General features: G+C 40.3%; 1 protein-coding gene across 2 annotated transcripts in view; it reads right to left on the reverse strand.

Moving 5' to 3' along the window:
• The window catches only part of ELMO1 (engulfment and cell motility 1), a 301790-nt gene that overhangs the window by 92626 nt on the left and 192841 nt on the right, over positions 1-16323 (reverse strand). For both annotated transcript variants that reach the window (XM_054273352.1, XM_054273353.1), the window contains one exon: positions 11149-11285. In XM_054273352.1, the coding sequence (XP_054129327.1) occupies positions 11149-11285 (137 nt within the window). The remainder of the gene's footprint in view (positions 1-11148; positions 11286-16323) is intronic.

Below are 16323 nucleotides of genomic sequence, written 5' to 3' on the forward strand. Positions count from 1 at the left end.
TTACTCTAGTACTAAAATCAAGAAGTGTAGAGAAGGAAATTAGAACCATCAAACTCTTTCAAATTATAATAACTAAAGCAAATTGAGCAGCTATGAAACATCCTGTTCTCTGGAGCTTAAAAGCATCAAGGCAATAAAACACCCTTAACCCATGCAAAGGTAAATAAGTTTTATGGAGATATTTTCTTTCTTTTCTCCTAAAGTAGAACCACTAGTTTAAAGATTTTGCCTGGTACTTTAAAGATTTTGCACAGCAAAGGGCCATTCAGGCTGTGTATATAACTGAATCCATTTTCAAGCTGCACACATAAAATATCTTTTACCTGAAGTCCATCTCCCAGATTGGTGGAGACATTTCTTTTCTCTAAGTAAATTAAACTTTAAGTCCACCATGTGTAGAATTAGGCTAGATAAAAGAGTATCTTGTTCTTTGCCATGATTATTAAAATATTGTATTTGTACCACTACTTCTGAGGTAAGACTTTTTTGTCCATATGGATAAATTTTTAGGAAGAAGAAACGCATGTGCACGTGTAATTTTGACTTTACAGTTTTAACAGCAGCCTTCAGATTTCTACCACTGCTGAAAAAACATAGCTGCCAATAACACCCATCCTGGCTCCAAAAGCTGGCTTCCAATATTCTATGACCTGAAAGGGTCTTTTCTGATGTCTTGACAACTGTGGCTGCCCAAAGTAGTCAGCGAGTATCCCCAGCTAGAAAGTGAGAAAAGCCATTAACACCCTCCTTAAGGCAGGTGGAAGTACTATGAGGCATGCCACTGTTCCAAGGAAAGAGGACAGGTGGAAAGTAATCTGGGGGAATAAATCCTGTTGAAGATTGGAGTGCTGAACATGGAGAGAAGCTAAAGGAATAGAGAAAAAAATTCAGTAAGATTGCTACATCCAGTCCTAGCTTTCAAAAAAAAATCAAATATAGCCTTAAAATGAAGAAGTATCAGTTACATGACAATCAGATCAAAAAAGAAAATCACTGTGAAGAAAGCAGCCCTTTGACAACTTCCAGATCTCCAGGGAAGGTAACAGTCCTTTAACAATTTCCAGAACCCTAGCTTACATAAAAATGAGGTTTTGGAAGGAATCTCAGAATCTTGACAGCTTTGAGATTACATTCTTTATCTCAAACATCTGATTTTACAAAAACAAAGATGTTTCATTTTTCCACTTTGGTGACTTTAGAGATGTTATTTTCACTATGAAGGGCTGGTCAATTGCTTCTGAAGAGGCTGACAATGTAACAATGATATGATGAGATCTGTGGTTTCCTTTGGGCTCTTGGTTAAGTACCACAAAAGTTCTAGGCAGCACGTACTAGTCAAGTAAAATGGATAGAACTGCAATTTTTAAGCTCTTCCTACCGAGGTTCTGATCAGTTTCCCTGAGAGAGAAAACTGATGCTTGAAATCTGAAGAAAAGTCTTCAGAGAAAAAAATTCCCACAAAATTCAAAGCGTGCATGAAAGCTCTTTTTCCAGATACTTTCACAGAAGTCTTTCAGAAGCAGACTTGACATTCTTGATGCAAGGATTGGTTCTTGAGCATTTCAGTTTCATGGCCATGGCAAAAATATCTTCAGCTGGCATGGCAAGATCTTTAATCATCTACACAAATGCCTTTTTCAAGGATTCTGATATTTGTTCCTTCACCTCTCCCCATTGTTTGGGCAGATATACTTTCATGGTATCTAATCTGTCACCATTCCTGTGCTCAGCTTTTAAGGTGATATTCCTCAGCTTTCTTATATATTACTGGAGGCCTTGCTCCTCTGCTTACCATGACCAGCATATAAAGGTAACTTGAGGAACTGGGATGGAACCTTCCAATAAATTATATTTTAGTCATCAATAAATCCACAAGATTTTTTGCATGCTATTCGAATCCACAGTGAAGAGGGGAAAGGGCAAATAAAAAAGAGCCTTACCACTTTCAGAGGCACACACAACACCTTCCATCCCCCAGTAAGCTTTTTAGCTCTCAGTGGAAATGTGGCATAACCCATGTCCATGTGTCTGAGCTTCACTACTACCCCAAATAAAAACTGCCTCTGCTGTGGTCTCTGTGGGGCAAAACCTAACACTGCCTTCAGAAAGGACATGCTAAACCCCGAACCTCCTCCATTTTCCCTCTCATGCAGTGTCTGGGAACTTGAGGACAGCTCACATTAGCTCACCAAGGCCCAGTTTAACCTGTGACCACCTAATAAAGGTAACCCACTGAGAGCCAGCAGAGGCAGGTACCTGTGTTGGCCCAGTGTGCATGGTGTGGATGTGGATTGAGGAAGCTGATATGGGTAAAGGAGAGGAGAAGAGAGGAGTGCCCATCTGCACCCACACACCATCCTCTCCTTCCCTCTCATGCTGCCTTTCAGCAGCCCTCCCTCCCTCCCATCTGCCTCTATCACAGCCAACCTTAATTTACACTGGTGCATGGGTAGCAGGATCAGCTTGTCAGCTGCTGGCCAGTTACCTCATGTGCTAAAAATAGAGACAGGCAGCAGCAGGCCCTGACTGGCAAACGCCTCTTTAATGGTGACTGACATATTCAATCAAGACAATACCCGAGATGGAAGATGCAAACAATGAAGGACATTTGTATAAGGACAGACGAGACAAAAACAAATAAGCACCCTGGCTTTGCTTACGAGACACATATGAAAGATTTCTGCTGCTCTTTTCAACCACGGTGCTATTTAGATTACAATTACTTAAAGCAAACCAACAATAATACAAGCTCTTCTGCTACTCCAAGAGAGGCTATAAAAATCTCATTGTCAGCTGCATCATTCATCACGATAACCTCATTTCAACTGAAACAAAATATCCGAGACATCACCTCTCCCCCCTTCCTTCCCTTTTTTATTTGCCTATAATAAGGTCTATAGTCTGGGGAGCTCTCGGGCTGAATTCCATGCATTGTGATTCACAAAATGAAAATCTGGTATTATATGCCCACTGACATTCCCATCAGCAGCAATTCATGCAGCAAAAAGCCATATGCCATGCACCTCTGATTTAACTGTACTACAAAAACACATCCTAGAAAGAATAAATAAAAATACAGAGACAAGAGCGGTTCCTGGGATCTGATTATTATCCACACTTTTAGACAGGAATGATAGGGGCAATATCACAAAATATGCTGTTTTGGTGACAGTGCCAGTTAGGTTATATCATTTCCCTTCACCACTAACACACTCTACATGCAACTGAGGCATTTTTTTTCCAGTGCAAAAGGTTTCTGTGGAGTAGAAAAAGAGCGGTTAGCACAGATAACCTACACTCAGTGTTCCTCCTCCGGTTATTGGGCTTTCCACTCAGTCATCTTTTTGAAGGCTGAGAAAGTTTATTGGTTTGATCAGCACCCACTGAGATGAAAATGAAGAGTGCTTTGAAAGTATGAAGTACCAGCAGCTTTAAAAATTACAATCTCCCGGGTGTTACACCGACCTGCATGTATTCTACAGTAACACACAGACTTCACTAGAAATCTGGGGGATAAAATCCCCCTCTGCCGACAACGGCTAGGTTTTCCACAAATAAGAGATTCCACTGCTGAAACCAACACAGTCTTTCATCACTGGGGAAAGGACAAGACAAGCTGCTGGTCAAGGAATGCATTACACTAAAATACTCGTTTCTTGTTTTAAATAACAAATGTTTTGTTGAGACGTCCTTCCCTTTCCTTGATTTTTTGGCTTGAAGAGTCCATCTCTTTGTTGGTGCACCCATCCAGGCATATAAATGGGCAGAAATCAAGCTTGAAAATTATTTTCCTTTTAAGGCTATGCCCTCCATGAAATCATTGCATATGTGGTCACTGGAGAAGGACTGTTCATCTGTAACTAGATATGACCCTACTACTAAGGACTTCCAAAGCCTTGTGGCAAAGACAAAAAATAGTAAAGACACTGTTTTAAATGAAAAATGTCTTTGAACTAGAAAAATAGTTCATAAGCGACAAAGTGCAGAAAAAGGGCAAGTTAGACTGCTTCATTATGCAGTCTAAGTACTTAATTTTCACAAATTAGTTTTTAAAATATATTTGCATTCTTGACAATGCTAGTTCAGACTGAAAATTTTTCAGAAGGAAGCAACCATCTAGATTTAAAAATGTGATACTGTTGTTCAATTCTTTTGAGCTTGACAGCCCTGATTTTTTGGGGTATGAATACTTAAATCTGATTTTTACAGACATGCCTCAGTAAATGGAAAGATGCCTCTTCAGCATCTTAAACACCCCTTCTCAGGTTCCTGCAGCCAGGAGCAGCAGATGAGTGTTATGGGACACATTTGGAGATCTGACAGGTGGAGATAAATGCACAGAGATGGAGAAGACTAAGCAGAGCCATTCCTAAGTGAGCAGCTGATGAAGGCATACATTTGGAATATCTAGGCCACAAAAGCATAGAGGGAACACTGACCAAATGCTAGGGAAAAGTCTTAAACAGGCTCTATCTGCATCACATTCAATTGCACTATTTAAAAAAGTCCATTCTGAAGGAAGAGGTTATTGATGAAATAGACTTGACAATTTTTATTCACCCAAATTATGCTTTCTAAAAGATTCCTATGATATTTGAAGGGAGTAATTTCTTCAATTAAAAAGTCTCATTTTCTCTGTAATCTATGCAGCACACTTGCAAAATGTTAATTGCCACAATTTTTTTTAAAAATTCATACATTTCACAAATAATGATACAATATATTTATAGCAATTATCTGTTTCCAATAAAAGTTAATAAAGTGCTATTGGCCTCAGGTGCAAAAATGTGGGATTTAATTTGTGCTAATCTGCCCCAGCCTGGGGAATACTGAATTCATTCTATGTGAGAATAATTTATTTGCAATATCCCTGAGTGATATAAACAAAGCATTCTCAAGGGAAGGTGCAATAAAACTAACAGAGAGGTGCAATCATTCCACTAGCCTGGTATTTCCCAACAGTAAAATCCTAACAGAACAGCCTTCCAAAGCTTCTCCCAAAAGAAGTTAAATTCATCTGCTTCAGACCCATAAGAAAACAATAATGCTTTGGAGAGCATCTGTGAAGAGCTATTTACCATCCCCTTCTTCTTTCATTGCATTGAAAAGGAGGTGACAAACAGGTTTAAAGACTGACCAAAGGATTTTACTTTCAAGTTTGTCTGAATTATTTTTCTCTTGTTTGAGGTAATGCTTCTTTCATTTTCTGAGGCTACCATTTGCAATCCTTCTCCAGGCCTCCCTGTGCAGCTGGGTGGGGACAAAGAGAGGCACAGAGAGAGGAAAGCACCGCTTTGGGCTGGAGCTGCTACTGCCTCTGTGCAGGGTGATGGAGGGGGCTGGAGCAAGCGGCCACACATCCTGGTTCTGATTTTGACCCTGCAGCTGCTTCACTGCCCTGGCACTTCAGCTCTGGGTGCCTTTCCCTCCTTCCTGAAAAGTCTGGTTTGTCAAGACTTGGCCAAGGAGCAGAAAAGTGCAGAATGTTGTTGGTGCCACTAGAGGGGATCACTTGAGCATGCTGGGGACCTGCTGCTCCCACTGGAGTGACGCAAATCCCTGTCACTTCCAGGTCAGGCACAGAGCTGCCATGGCAAGGACTAGCATTTGGACCACAAGGCTCCAGCCAGGGGGGCATTTTGCGCAGGAGCTATGCACAGTCGGCTCCTTGAGTCTCCCCAGTTTGCAGTGGACCCAGCAAAGCTGTGACAACTCCTCTGCCACAAGGTTGCTCTGACCCTTTCAAAATGACGCCCTAGGCCTTCGCTTCCTTGCGGGTAACTCACATTACCTGATAGTGGGTTTGGCTCACCACATTTTCACACAAACCAACGCTCACACAAGTTTGCTTCTTAAAAGCCATAGTCATATTTTGAACCCAGCCTTCCCCAATTATTCATCCCTACAGCTGCCAAAAACACAACACCACCAGAGAATCTGAGAAACCTGTGGCATGGCATTTCCAAACCTCCACCGAGGAAGGAAATGGTATTTTTAATTTTTATGTTATGCCTGGTTACCTTTTCTGTTATCTTGTCAGTGAGCAAGGAAAAATGTTTGCAGAGCCTGAGCATGAGCCATAAACATCTTTTGTGGTTATCAAATGCCTCTGTGTTTGCTTTGCTATTTAATTACAGGACTCACGTAGGGCATTTATTGTTTGCATCTGTTGCCGCTGTGAACAATGTCTACTCCTCTGATCTCCACAAAGGCAGTTTGTTATGTGCATGCCTGTCAGTGACATGTTTTATCATCTTGCTGAGCAGACCTCCCTGCTGCAGGGGGATTCAGTGCTGCAGCTTGGTGTGTCCCTGAAATAGCCAGATACCACCTCAGCAGGTTGCCACTGTGAAATGGATACTAGCTGAATGCTGAAACCTGTTTTTTGAGGTTTCTGAGAATATTTTTCTTATTACAAAATATTTTCTTCTTCTTCTTCTATGTTATGCAATATTATTACATATTCTTATTAAAAAATACGTTTGCACAAAACATTTAAAAGCTCATGTTCCATACTGCGCTGATCTCAAACACATGTCCAGAGGACAAATTAACTAAATCTTTAAGTAACAAGAAAAATGCATTGGCAGCATCATTACCCAACCTTGTCCCACTTTCCTATTCCTCAAACCTGTAATTTTAGTGAATGCAGTGGATTTTTGGTTTTCAAGCACCTTATATCACAGTACTTAAAATTTTTTTTCAGTTTTGGTTCCTCCAATTTAACTTTAGCCACACTGGAATGATAATCTGCATCTTGTTATGAGTAGTCATTTTTGATAATCTAAAACCCAACAACGACACTAATAAAATCAGCCACATTCTCTGTAATGCAGCTTCAACACCCTGCTAGCCAAGTCAAAAAAACCTGTCGTTTTCCTTCCACACTGGGACTGGAAGCAGTTATTTTTACCCTTAATCTGCTTTTTTTAATATGGTACAACGCAAGGTACAGAATTAGCAAATTGCTTATTCTGTTCTGCAGGTTTAATAAGACAAGTTATGGCTACAATTCAAATAATCCATTTGCTCACCCTTCCTCCTATTAGCATGTGAACTTCAAACCTACGAAAAGTAGCTGCCTGAAATCTCTGGAAAAAAAGAGTTAAGAGGATAATCTTGTCCCCTGTACAATGTCCTACTTGCTGTCTCTTTGTATCCCAAGAAACAATATGTGTACTTTACCAGAAGACCACTGAAGGGCTATCAATCACAGTGTAAATCCACATTAGGGCAATCCAGGTGCATTTACTAAAGCACATCTAGTGGGGATCAACAAAAACTTTTCCTTTGGGAGTATGCTTTCATTTGGCCCCGTGGGAGGAATTTTACTGTCCAGCAGGTACTTTGAATTCCCCCTACCACTGTGGTAAAAAGAAACCATAAACCTCAAAGCAGTTTAAGGATTTCTCAGTCTGTGTGGCAGCAGAGTCTGATTACCCTGGCAGAGTGTAGGGTGGTCCCTATAAGATGGAAATCTGACTGATGGGCACCTATTTAAATGGGCAGGCTGCTTATGAAGGTTTCTAGATGCTGGATGTGAGATAGCTCAGGGCAGATTTCTTACAGTCAGCACTGACTCCAAAAATCAATACACAACACTTTCTTCTGCTTTAATAAAACATGTAGAAGTATGTAAAGCTTGGAGATTATAGTTTCAAAGCCATAAACCACGCTGCCTGCTCACAAATGACTTTGGAGAAACTTGTAAAGTGGCCTTTGATCATCTGTAGGCTCAAATAAAAACAAAAAGGTTTCAAATGGAATTCTTGCCACTTGCATGTCTATCTATACAACTGCATCTTAATTTCTCTAGGAAACTCAAAAACATGAATTATGCATGTCTTAAGATGTTACAAAGGCATAATATAAGCTTAGCTGCCAGTCTGAATTATTCTATTCAGATGTCTACCAGTGCATAGACAGACTGAAAAAAAGGTTTTAGGTCTGACAGTGTCATACTATCACCATAGACATCAAAGAACTTTTTCTTATGCAAGTGTTGGCAAAATGTGTGTCTTTTAATGAATAAGAATTGTGTAAAGCATGAGATCATAAATGTCTCACTAAAACACCATAAAATTCTTCCAACTGTGAGCAAAGAGCCAGTTTAATTATTTTTGAAAATTTAAAAATGAACAAACCTATGTGGAATCTCCACACCATAAATTGAACAACCACGATGGCACGGTATGCCATTTTGTCATCAAAAGGAAGTCTCAATATGTGCCTTAAAGAACCCTTGAGAGCAGGCACTAAAACCTGAGGGGAAATTCAATCGCCTCACCTCTTTTAGAGCCTGTCATTCCCCAATTCAAAGAGGAGGAAATAATTCTCTGTATGTGCACACAGACCTCCTACAGACCCTCAATGTACAAGTTACTGTGATTAATCAAAAGTTTGAAATTAAACTAAAAAGCTCCTTTTCTTCAGTTATGATTAAACATCAAAGCAAGCAGTCTAGAGTTTTTAGCAGAATGTCCAGGTCTCAAGAGTTACCAGTCAACATACTGAGACCATCTAATTTTGTTTTGGAGGTTTTAAGGAAGGAAGGGACCGAGAAAGGAATAAAACAAATGATCCCATCAGACAGGGGGATAGTAAACTAACTAAGAGGTGTTTCATACACCACCATGACAATCAAGTTATTGAAACTGAAAAATAGTGACACAAAGAGAAGATGGAAGATTTTATCTTTTTTTTCACACAAGTAAATTATTGCATCTTGTGAGGTCTGTTCTCTTCCAGTTCACTTCTGAAAGGACAGACTGAATCCTCCCCAGGCCCATGTGGCCCTTGCCTGCCAAGTTTTCAAAAGTGACTGCACAGAAATGGGCACCCTTAGCACGCAGGGAAGATGCAGACAGAGCACTAACATGCTGTGATCACCAAAGCCTCTTGCCAGGTAAGGATGGAAGATGGAGGTGCTTAGTTTGGTAAAGCCATGGGCTGCACCGGCTGCTGTCACCCACCAAGCAGATGGGTAAACCTTGGGTACCACCATGCAACGTGTCAGCCCCCACAAGCCCTCCAGTGCTTCACAAGCCCACACAAGAGCACAGTTTGCTGCACTCGCAGATCCCTTCAGATGTTTATCAGCTGAGTAATTCACATCACCACCACATGTCATTTGAAGTGGATAAGAGCACAAAAATTTCCTTATGACTCTAAGAAAGGATTTAGATAAGCAAAACATAATTAGAGAAGTGTTAGAAATGAGAGACTCAAGAGCTTATCATTCCCTCCCCTTTGCAGAAACAGTTACAAAATCAGGAATTATTTCTGCAGGCAGAGATCCTGGGTTCAGGATCATGCAGCACAGTGCCACCACCAGACACAAACCTTGGGAAACCCGATGGCACATGTTTCAGATTTGCCCCACAGAGTTCAGAATTGCCCACCTCTTCAATGACACATGCAGTAAGACACAGTGCCAATGTTACTGACCCTGACAGAACTGATAGATGAAATTGCAGGACTGTCAGCAACAGAAAGCAGAGGTAGCAAACTAGTCATATCAGAGAAAAAAATCCCTGATCTCCTATGAACCTCCACAACAGTGCCTAACACTGCAAAGTAAATTTCTTTGTTTTCCTTTTAGGGTGACCTGGGCTGGTCCCAGAAATGCAACCATTCTTTATCTGAATTCCCTAGGATTGCTAATAATTTTTCAACTCAAGTTGTGGGAAATTATGTAGACAAATCCTTCTTCTACTGAGATAGAAGGCCTGTAAGTAATAGGCAGCTGTTGATACATTTATTTAAAACAACCACATATTATGAATTAGTCTTTATAAAGTTGCTTTTTAAGCTCTTGATTTTAGCAACCCTATATGGTCCAGTGAATTATCTTGCTATTGCTCCTTCTGTGTTCTTGGATCATTAGGGATGAGAAGCATGTCAAAAATTCCATGTAAGAACAAAGCTCTAGGTCATCTGGCCACAACAGCGTGGATATTGGACTTCCTTTCTCTCTTTAGCCAGGGCTCTGCTAGTGCTGCAAACTAACTTGCCTGAAAGAATTTAACAAACGTTACTCCTCACTGTGACCTAAAAATTCACCTTCACTCTGAAGTAGAAAATGGACATTGGGACCACTTCAATAACAGACAGTTCAAATTAAAACTCAGGCATGATCATTCCTACTGGCTCTAACATAACATTTGAGTCTGGTGACTTCAGAGCACTCATAAGGCACGTGCTGACAGAGCATGTCTTAGTCTCACTTTTTCATTCCCAACCAACAGTTCTAAAACCAACATCTCCCAGGGAGAGGCCCAAGATCCAGTCAGAGGATCCCAATAAAGATAAGCATGACAGCTGGCCATAAAAGCATGAGTTTTTGCCATTCTTAGAAAATGCCAGAGATACTGTTCAGTCCCATGGTAAATTGGGTCAAAATTTGGTGTCTAGGGACCACTGAGACAAACGTGTTCTTTATTGCTTTTCTGAGCATCAGAAGATTGGCTGAAGCTTCCAGAATTCTTACTGAGGAGCTTTTTGGTTGAATTTTTATTTCACTGGTTTTGAGGGTTTTTTGTTTGTTTGTTTTGGTGTGGTTTTTTGGTGATTTGTTTGTTTGTGGTTTATGATTTTTTAATTTTTGTTGATTGGTTGGGTTGGTGGTTGGTTTTATTTTTTTGTGGTTTGGGGTTTTTTTTTTGTTCGTTTGTTTGTTGGGATTTTTTTGTTTTTCTTTTTGTTTTATCAGGCTAAACTGCACAGCACTCTGTCATGATTGTGTCCACTCTTGAATATTTTATCACTTTAGTGCTCACATGAAATGAAAGGGATGCACAGAATTATCACTGCAGTACTCTCTCTGCATTATTTACAACCTTGGAGGCTGCAGCACTTCAGCATAATATTGCTAACATAAAAAGGCAGAATTTCCCCTCAAGCCAGGATTTTAGTCTCGTAGTCTGCAGTGCAACATGACTGAAAAAGGTCTGTGAACCTCCTTACATCTCCCATCTTCTATCCGTAACTTTTTAAATGCTGGCATCCCGATGTGCAAAGCATCCAAAGAGATAAATCTCTTGGCTTTCAGCAGAATGGGAATTAGGAAATCCCTGTGTCTCTAGGGAAGAATATATGGCATTGTTTCACCATTCTGCCCAGTTATTCCCACCCCACCCTTCTTCTTGCCTTGTTAAAGTCCTCTGAAGTTGCCCTCATTTCCTTCCATGTCTTGTTCAAAAGCTGAATGCAGATACAGAAGAACTCCTCAAATGATCTGTCATGGGTGAAGAACATGGGGTGGAAATCGTTGCAGGTCTCACTGGCTAAAAACAGAAAAACAAGGGGGGTGGAATAAAACATGTACAGGCAGGAGCTTCAAAAAATAAACATAAAATACAATCAAGCATGAAATTTAGAAAGTAGCATATTTGAGTGAAATCCAAGTTCTCGGAGCAAAGGATGTCAAAACATTACTGTGAAAAGCCAGCCTTGGTCTACATTCTTACAGACAACAAAACACAATATAGATCCTTCTCTTTAGGAGACCAAGAGCAAGAAGAGGAATCAACTACCTGTTTGCCTGAATATTCTCTCAACATTTGTCATTTGTGCCAAGTTTTGTAGCTCACTCTGGGACAGAGAGACAAAGAGAAGACGCTCATCAAAAGAAGAGCCTTCCCCACTGCTATAGCAGCATGGTCCATCTTGCCTGCTGAGAACCAAACACCAGGGCCCATCACTCACAAAACAGGATTAGATCAATGTACACACTGAAATGTGAAGCTCTGCTGACACAGCAGATAATCTACCATATTGCACAGAGGTAACAAGAAAAATATTGACAGATATAGAGATGAGAATATAACTGATTAAATTTGTTCTTTGAAAATAACCAGAATCAAAAGCAATGGATCTTCTATAAGCTATCCCTCACCTGAGACAAACATAATAAAAACCAAACAAACAAAATCAAAAACAAATCCCCAAACATCCCTTATTTTTAATCAAATACTAGCTTTAAGGAAGTAAAAAAATGAAGGAGCACTGTAGTGACGATCCCAAAATAGAAAAGCAGGAGTGATTCTCCTTGAGCAAAAAATGAATTTTCAAAAACTAAGGACTGAAGCAATGCTGGCCTCTGGGCACATCTGAGCAACCTGAGTAGAGAAGGGCGTTTAGCCAAGGACTGAACAGAATCTTTAAACTCTGCCATGACTTGCAGGGCCACTTGAGTAGGTTACATATCTATGTTCTGAAAAAGGCAAATAAAAAAGTAAAGTTGAATAAACTTTCTCCATATACCTAGTCCCCAAATCTCTCAGCTTCCCCTTTCCCCCCTTCATGAGTGCTCCTTTGAACTTTTCCAGCAGTCACTCATATGCTTAAACAGCATCATCTTTCCTTACTTATGGATCAAACAGCCACTACTTAGGCAAACTTCCTCCTGTAAAAAGAACCTCCTCCTCCTTCTGCAAGAACAGCAGAATTATCAAGCACTGGGATAAATCACATTTTCCCAGGTCTGAATCACTGTCTGACATCCACTTTCTCTCACTGGAACTGGACAAATTAGAATTAAGATTGTCCAGGAGGATGTGAATGGCTCAGGCTGGCTGACTCTGCACCAGCTGCAGACACCTGGGTCTTGGTACCTCTTCTAGCTACAAAACTCCCCTTTCAATGTGTTCAGTTACCTCTGCTGTAGGAACATGAATTGTGTGCAGAATCACCTGAACCCTCAAAAAAAAAAAAAAAAAAAGAAGAAAAAAGGTTTCTGATCTTTCCCAGCATGCAGTATTCCAATTAGAAAGCAAAACTGAAGCTTAATTTTAACATCAGATTTACTAAGATCTAATCAATTCTTTAGCTACATGGCAAACATGGAAGTTAAATTTGGAGCACAGGTTTAATTCTAATCAAGTAAACTCCATTTACTTCAAAGGACTTGCAGCCAAGGGGAATTAGTCAAAGTAGGGACCTATATTTATGAGGAACAACTCAATCCCTTCAGAAGAACAAAATGCCTCAGGCGTGCTTTTCAGAGCACCTTCAGCTTTCACTCATTCCACTGGAGCTGCAAGGGCTCAGCACTTCCAATAATCAGACCTTCAGCCTGCAATAATGTCAGAGACACAACAGAACAGATTCTCAGAGGGCCCTTGTCTTTAAGTCATGAAATACTATAATGATGAGTAGAAATAAAATAACACCAAGCAGAAGAATGCAGCCGGTACCTTCACTGTATAAATCACAGCACGAAACAAGGCAATAACCCTCGACACGCACTGGCCTCTCTGATCCTCCTCAAAGCCTGAGCTTCTCACTGCTCCTGCTCATAAAAATCAATAAATCAAAATTAATGGAAAGGCTAGGGATTCTCACAAAATTGATCATTGGTTCTAACTCATGCCTCTTATGATAATCAGCCTCTAACTGTATCTACTATGCTGACTGTTCTGCATGCAGAATCAGAGATGCCACCTCTCCCCACCTCATTTTATAAGTAGACAAGGGATGGTGTTTTATGCCTTTCAGTTTCAAAATGAAAGAGTACAAATCACTGTTACTGATATAAACTGAGAAAGCTGGGCCTTTTAAAAGGCAGGATGAATATCTTAAAGCACAAACAAACCCTAGGAATACCAAATGATGAACAACTTCTTCAACATTCCAACCATCATCCAGATAGAAAAGAAATTAATCCAGTCTGCTTCAGCAGTAGCCTTTTGTGTGCCTTGAAAATTCTATCCACACTAATACAAAATCATAGAATTCAGTGGAAAAATCTTCAGGCTGAAGGATAACCTTTGTCCCAATACTTTCCTTCTCCTTTTGACAGGGGAGTTGAGGATGAAGGAAAAAGTGATGCTGTTGTTGCTAATATGTAGAGACCAAAGACTAATTTACAAACTGCTGTCTTTGCCCACTCTCTCCAGCCCCAAGTCTGCATCTCCAATATCAGAGCATTGCCTCTCTCTGAAGAGTGAGCAAATTTAGAGGCTGCTCAGTTTTACTGATTAAAAACTTCTTGAATTTATTTTTTCACTTACTTGCAATTTGACTAATACTAAACTGAAACAGAGGTCTAGTCTTGGAAAAATTTGGAGACCTTCTGCATAAGAACTGTGTGCAAAATTCTAGCCCTTAAGCCCAGTGCTTTCTAACATCCTTTTCACAAGCAGGGACAAACCACATTTACAACCACATAAAAACAGCCACAGGGCTACAATGTGGAGACACAAATCATCATGGTTATTCACCATCAAGTTTTAATTACGCCTCTGAGAGATCACCTTCAAAAGGCATGCCACAGATGTCTAGCCTACATAAATCAGGTGAAGATCTTGTTGATTTCCTATTCTTGGCACAATTCTTGGAGTTGTAGATCAATGTGCCACCTCTCAGGATAAAATTAGTCCCTCAAATTTCTAGGTGATCTATAGCTGGAACTTTGAGATAGAAGCTTTGTTCATTTCTCATTATAAATTGCGCTGGCAAAAAAAAAAAAAAAAAAAAAAAAAAAAAAAAAAAAAAGCAGCGCTAATTTGTACCTGGGAGTTTATGTGGTTCCTACAGTGCTTATTTTTAGTGTCTACCCAACACAATTTTGTCTGTCAGTTGCTTCCTAAATTGCAATAAAGACATTCAAGCATCCCAGACTGTTTGAGGAGTAAACAGATTTGACGTTGTGTTGTTCCTCTGTGGATTAGCAGAAAACAGCAGGGGGAAAAAAAAAGTGAGAAAGAAGAAAACAGTTGTACCTGCATTTTGTACTCCGTCTGTAAACAGGGGACACAGAATATCATCAGGGTTGAATTTCTTTTAGCTGTGTCAAGAACATCTAGGTATTTGCATATTTTCATAAGCCTCTCTTGAAAGGCCACAGATTATGTGATGGTGTTTCAATAAGTGTTTTGCTTGAAGTATAGCAGAGATTTACATTTCAAAGCTGCTGCGGGGAACTGAATATGGACAACAGGGATTTCTCCATGCAAGACAGACTCCAGGAAAGGACCAGCGTGCCAGACCAGACAGCAGTATCACTTCACTGTTCAAAACAGTATGAACACAAGGCTGATTGCTGTAAGGGCTTATTATATTTTCCCCTCATGTTAAAAAGTTTACTACACATCTTCTACATGTGGTTTCCACTTGGAAGGGAAGGAAAAGATTAACACAATTTCTTATCTTAGATTGTTTTGTGGAACACTAGTGAGTATCACAGAGATAAGATCATTGTGCTCCTTAAACTAGAACAGCAGGCAGAGATACAGTGGTGCACCTCTGTAGGCAAGGTACTGCCCTTCATCTTGAGAAAACTCTGCTTCTCTCTGACTCTGCTAAACTGCTGTGTTGACACTACTCATCCCCCAAAGTGTCTTTAAAATGGCATGTGGTCATTCTGACCTCTCTTGTGAAGTTCTTGAACTCAAGAAATGAAAAAGAGATGATTGTACTGGTATGAAAGCCATATCTATCATGAAGGGAATGTTTGAAATTAGGAACCACCCAATCCATTATTTACAAAATCCATTCACAATGCTATGGGGGATCAAGATGAGGTGAGTTAAACAGTCATTTTTCTGTAAATTTGAGGCTTGGATCCATGAAATTGGCAATGCATATGAAAGACAATCACAAATGAGACACTTCATTCAAGGATGTCAGCTATGTACAATCATTCTACAAAATAGAACTTCAACAGACCTGATTAAGTAGACAATAAATAAAAGCGATAAGGTTGCTGTGTATTCTCAAATATCTCCAAAGCAGGGAGTCAGCTTAAATCAATCATATTATCCAGTCAGCCATCAAAACACGGTCACCTGGCAAAAATGCTGCCACGCAGAGAGGCAGGCAGACACCTGTGGTGAGGAGCCAGCCTCTGTGCCAGGGGTGGTACTAACAGCTCCTGTGCACCCTGAAACTCATCAAGAAAAGCATCCTGAAATTGCATCAGAACAATTTTGAGGTGAGGGCAGCAGTGATGCAGAATCCTGAGGGGCAGGTTTGCAAAGTCCCAGGGAGAGAGGGGTTCAAACACATCTCCCTGTCTTAAAGGTACCTGGGAGTCATGCGATTCAATCTTCAAAGAGAGCTGTGCTTTCTCCTCCTGAGCTGCTGTTTAATTCAGTGTGAGTCATTTATCCCTTCAGTTGTTTTCCCGAATTTCACAGAATGGAGATGATAACATCTCATCAGAGAGGAGGTGGGTGGAAAGAACCATTGCACTTTCAGAAGTGCAGCAAGAGCCACAAATGAAGTGGGTGCCATACGGACCTTGGAAATATCATCTCCACTTGGCATGGCCTCCTCTGGGATTATTATCTGCCAGTAAGAGAAGGACCAAAGAGCAACTAA

Source organism: Melozone crissalis, unplaced genomic scaffold (assembly GCF_028551555.1).
Source record: "Melozone crissalis strain CALT ecotype California unplaced genomic scaffold, PUWL_Pcris_2 ptg000016l_1, whole genome shotgun sequence".
NCBI lineage: Eukaryota > Metazoa > Chordata > Aves > Passeriformes > Passerellidae > Melozone > Melozone crissalis.